The following is a 5451-nucleotide window of genomic DNA, read 5'->3' on the forward strand; positions in this document are numbered from 1 at the left end:
ATGGCAGGCAAATGGAACACGTCATAAATAAAAAAAAATGAAAACAATATATATCTTAGTAAAACCTTTGAAAGGACATTTTACAAAAAAAAAAAACAGAAGTTACTCTTTTTTAACAATTAAATTTTAATTATAATAAAATAAAATTAATTTGTAACCTGTCAACGATGACCGTTTGCCTATCCAAAACATTTTGGCATTGGAAAATTATACACCGTTCTTAAAACGTTAATGTACCGCCTATCAACGCATTTAAGATATAACAATGATTGTGACTGTAGTTACATTAGGCTACTTAGCTTTTAGACTAGAGCACAGGAATATATAGTCTGTTGCTAATTGATAAAATAGTTGGTGACGCGACTGATAAAGTCGGTGATATTGACCCAAATACATAAATATATATCTATATATATTAAAGAATAACTGACTGAATGACTGAAATATCAAGGCATAGCCCAAACTACTATGGCTAGCACGGGTTCCTTTTACACAGTAGATTTTTTGAGAATATAATCCGTAGTGGCGATAGAGAGTATGATAATTTGTGTAAAAATCCTTCATTTTTTGAGAACGAGCAATGAAAATTGGTATTGGGAATTTTGTATTGTGAGACGAGCGAAAGCGCGCGTAAGCACTAGTTATTATTGTTAAACATGGAATCGAGAGCGGTGTCTGTATATGTGTATATCAATGCTATACTCCATTCAAATATAAGTTAAGTTAGATTTAGAATGTCTGTCTGAAAATGTATGGCCATGCATGATGCGATACGCCACTAGTTTTAGTGATGTATCTAAAAAAATTGTATTAATTTTTTATACGTCACAATAAACTTATTTTTATAGAATAGGAAGGCGGACAAGCATATGGGCCACCTGATGGTATGTGGTCACCAACGCCCATAGACATTGGTATTGTAAGAAATGTTAACCATCGCTTACATCACCAATGCGCAACCAACCTTGGGATGTAAGTATGTCCCTTGTGCCTGTAATTACACTGGTTCACTCACCCTTCAAACCGGGACACAACATTACCAAGTACTGCTGTTTTGCGGTAGAATATCTGATGAGTGGGTGGTACCCAGACGAGCTTGCACAAAGCTCTACCACAAGTAATACGTAAGACAACAGTAATACTATAATAAAGAAAACATGATCAAATTCATGATTTTTGAAATAATACACGCTCTTGGAAAAAAGAAAATTATAGCTAGTATTTAAAAAAAGTTTTTTCACAACAGAATAGCCATAATGGACGCATTATTATTCGCCATTAATTTAGAAGTCATGTTGCTTCAAATGGAGATTTTAGGTGAGTAAGACTTATGTTATATTTTCTTAATATAGTAAATTATATATTTGATATGTTATCAAATTAAAAGACTTTTACAACACTACAAATATTAATTATTTTTAATTATTACAAAAAGAAGCAGAAATTATAATTAATGGTACGCGACAAATTATGTTTAACGTATGTAACGTTCTTTTAAATTCATTCACTCCTAGCTCCATCTCTTGAAATAATATACTTTTAGAAAGAAGTACTCGACGACGATTTCCAGGGTACGGGTTCCGAAATAAGAGACAAAAACAACTTTATGACAAGCTCGTGAGAGATCGGTGAGTTTCACTAGTAATGTATAGATGGCACTGTAGTCCTACCTCTGTTTTCTAGACCAAACATACACTATTATTAGAAAATGTGGTAACATAATATTAAATTTAAATAGAATATTAATTAAGAATGAAATATCTACCTTTCCTTTTTAGTGTTTAAAAAAAATTACCTTTGTAACAATTACATTCAAAGTGGGTAGGTATTCATTAACTAGAATTATTTTTTTTTATTTCAGCAAAATTGCAAAGGAAGTTTCTTTAAGAACTCTGGTTGAATTAGCTGAAGGTGGAGATTGGTATACCCTAAAACAAGTTGTGAATATGTTAGAAACTACCGCTAATTCTGGGACATCTCTCCGGGCTCAATATGACAAAACAAAAACGTTAGTAAAACTTATAAAATATAAGTATTTACTTTTAAAAATATACAATTAAATTTAAACATTCACAAGATATATTTCGTGAGCTATTTCTTGAATATGTTTCAAGGTCTTTAGAGGATATCACGATGGAATTGCAAAGAAACAGACAGCAGTGGGCAATTGATCTTCGCAATTGTGACATTAAAATAGCTTTTCTTCGAGACAGTATAAAGGTAAACATAAAATAAATTGCAATAATACTGAATAAATAGACAATAATAAAACATTGCTTAACAGCTCTACTGTTGGTAGAGCTTTATGCAAGCAGTACTTGTTATTATTGTGTTTGAAGGGTGAGTGAGCCAGTGTAATTACAGGCACAAGGGTCATAACATCTTAGTTCCCAAGGTTGGTGGTGCATTGGCGATGTAAGCGATGGTTAACATTTCTTACAATGCCAATGGGCATTGGTGACCACTTACTATCAGGTGATCCATATGCTCGTGCTTCCTATTCAATAGAAAAAAACTTTGGAAAGCAATGTTGTTATTATTATTCTATTATATATATATTATATAAATTTTGTCCATTTTTATTTTCAGGACAGCGTCCTGAATTCGCGTTTTCAATTCGACTATGTGGATAAATGGTTGAGTGCACGCGCTGAATCTCTGGAACTTCAAACACAAACCAAGATCACACCAGCGCCACGGCTCGAATTTGAGGACTGCGTGCACGATGAGCTGCTACGAGCTTTTGCTCTACAGATAAAGGTTATATTGCTTCGCCCTCGTGTGAAGGGCAGAGGAAGTACCCTATGTCCTTTATTGTACCCCTGACAATTTGTATGCAGAATTTCATGATAATTGGTTAAGCAGTGACGTGAAAGTGCGGAGTTAGTTGTGCGGTACGGATCAAAATTTTGTATAAAATTATCAACTAGACTACTATTCCTGTATGTGGAATCCTATCGGGACTCCTAGCACAAGTACAGAAAATGACATAGGTTACTAAGCCCATGATCAAAAACTAATATAATAGTAGTACTAATAATAGTAGTGTATAATACATTTAATTCAATCTTGAAAATTTTAAACATTCATAAAAAAAGTCTAAGCAACATGTACTAATTTGAATGTTAGAATGATTTTTCACATTATAATGTTTGTATTTTATAATTTAAATAATAAATGTAGTATCCTACTGATACAAATTTATTTAAAAAAAAAATTGACAATATTTTTTGTTAAATTGCTAAACAAAATAAATTTATTGAAAAAGAACGGGGTAATTTAGTACAAAGTGTGGCCTCCTCTGTTGTTCAAAACTTGTCGGCACCTACAATTATTCGGTTTATGTTATCCAGCGGCAAATTCTTCCAATGCAACATCAATTCTTTTAGCTGTTGGGTTGTTGTCACTCTGTCCAAGTCCTCTAAAAACCGTCTATACGTGTAACAAACACATGTATATATTTATTGCACTCAGTAATTTCAGGATACAAATTGACAGATTATTGATGATTTTGTTTCTTTTAGGAAAGGGAAGATTTGTTGGAATACTGGAAATCGCGGTACGCTAACGATACTGCCGATATAGAAAGTCGACTCGCAGAACAGTGCGAAAAATTACGAGACACTGTTAAACGCCGAGGGGAGTTAGAGTCTTTGGTAATCCTAACTTCCTGACTATTTCTATGAATGTTAAAGTGAGTTTATTTGTTAAGCTTTCTCGTCTTAACTGCTCTACTGATCGCCATGAAATATTACGCGTTGTCAAAGGTACAAAAAAAGACATAGGGGGTGGCCCTACCACGCGGTTGGAAACTAGTTTATTATATTAGAAGATATGAAATTCTGTATTTTTGAAATTCACTTAGACAATACAAACGCGATGTTATATCCTGCAGAATATGTCTCTATAAAGGCCCAGGACCTCATGCTCTGCAGCAGAACAACCACCACAACCAACGTCAATTCTTAATACTGAAACATTAATAAAAATAATTATGTCAACAGTAATATAGTAATATTTGTACGATCTACTTGTTAGGAATAAGACATATTCTTGATAAGTCATAGTTCATTATTTATTGTCCTTAGGATGACTTTAATGAACAAACCATATAATTTAAAAATGATTATGATGTCCTCCTGATCGATTTTGGGGACGGCGACCAATCTCAAGAGAGATTAGCCAACTGCACAGCACATGTTTATAATGCACAAGTGTGTGGGCAAACACGATCTCTCTATTCCCTCCGACACGACCGAAAAGAACTCAGGCGCAGGACCAACATCTTTACATGCTTTCCGAGGCACAGGAGTGTACACACCATCTTCTAGACTCCAAAGTAGTATTGAGAATCTTCGACAGAAAAACCCAAAACTTTTTATTGACCCGACCTGGAGTTTTAATCCAGAACTTCGGGACCTGCGAACTTACCTATATAATATACCCACTAGACCTACGAGGCAGTCAATTTGACACTAGGCCAGAACCTCTGTATGATGAAGCCAGGAAGGTCTGTGCCAGATAGGCGTACAAGAGTAATGAATATGTATAATTTTTAATAACATATTTAAAATTAAAGCTGTGATAAATACAAATTTAAAAACCTTCTCTTTTGTATGTCGGTTTATTAACAGATTATATATTTGTAGTACAAATTACACGAGGGCGAGATGCGGGCATGGCTGACTTTCAAAAAAGAGCGTGGGGCCAGACTTGCCCGCGAAGAACGCTTGCGCCGAGCCGCTACGCGCATCCAAGCGTGGTGGCGAGGCGTCATGGTGCGCCGCGCTTTAGGGACTTTCCGTTACTTGCGTAACGTAAAGAAAACCATGCCTAAAAATAAAAAGAAGTAATATTTTGTAAACTATATATAGTAATGTTCGATTCTTTTCGAATAAAATAGTAGCTAATAATATTTCGATTTTCAGTCAAATAAACCTTTACTCCGCATAATATTGCAAATAATGTTGCATGCATAGACAAGTATAATGTTAGGTTTACAACGTAGACAGAGAAACTAATAGACGCAATGATGATTTCCTTCTCAGTTACACAAGAAAGAAAACGAAAATTACGATATAAATGGTTTAGACAGAGATAGAATTATCAAATCTTTTGTCCCTTATCGCGTAACCAGTTTTGGTGTTTGTTTCGATACTCAAGTAGCGAAACAAACTTGACAGTTGGTGCGTTCATTGTGCTTTTTGTTGAATTTTCGCTTATTTTTATGTTAGAAAACAATTCTGATCCAGTGAAAAGGGCGAGAAACTCCTTATATCGAAGGTTATATAATGGTGCATTGTCGTATTATTTCATATTAAAGCGATAGCAAAAAGAAAATTGCTGGCGTGTGTTTTCACGCGTAAGTATGACTATTTTTCCCTAAATATAGTTTCTCAGTGATGTTTATTTATGCCATAGCATGATGGAACCTTATATCGCATTAAAATC

At 34.3% G+C, this 5451-nt stretch overlaps 1 protein-coding gene across 1 annotated transcript; it reads left to right on the forward strand.

Moving 5' to 3' along the window:
* Positions 1-1256: 1256 nt before the first annotated feature.
* Positions 1257-4853, forward strand: LOC126774844 (dynein regulatory complex protein 9-like). Its single transcript, XM_050496483.1, has 7 exons — positions 1257-1317; positions 1571-1628; positions 1862-2008; positions 2115-2220; positions 2590-2760; positions 3525-3656; positions 4650-4853. Exons 1-7 carry the CDS (start codon positions 1257-1259, stop codon positions 4851-4853), a joined length of 879 nt encoding a protein of 292 aa, XP_050352440.1.
* Positions 4854-5451: the final 598 nt, after the last annotated feature.

This window comes from Nymphalis io, chromosome 2 (genome assembly GCF_905147045.1).
Source record: "Nymphalis io chromosome 2, ilAglIoxx1.1, whole genome shotgun sequence".
NCBI classification, from domain to species: domain Eukaryota; kingdom Metazoa; phylum Arthropoda; class Insecta; order Lepidoptera; family Nymphalidae; genus Nymphalis; species Nymphalis io.

Excerpts from the sequence above, each read along its gene's own strand:
- LOC126774844 (XM_050496483.1), top strand. The coding sequence starts at position 1,257 with ATGGACGCATTATTATTCGCCATTAATTTAGAAGTCATGTTGCTTCAA. Across the intron at positions 1,629-1,861 it reads GACAAGCTCGTGAGAGATCG|CAAAATTGCAAAGGAAGTTT; the intron begins GTGAGTTTCACT and ends TTTTTATTTCAG. Across the intron at positions 2,009-2,114 it reads CAATATGACAAAACAAAAAC|GTCTTTAGAGGATATCACGA; the intron begins GTTAGTAAAACT and ends ATATGTTTCAAG.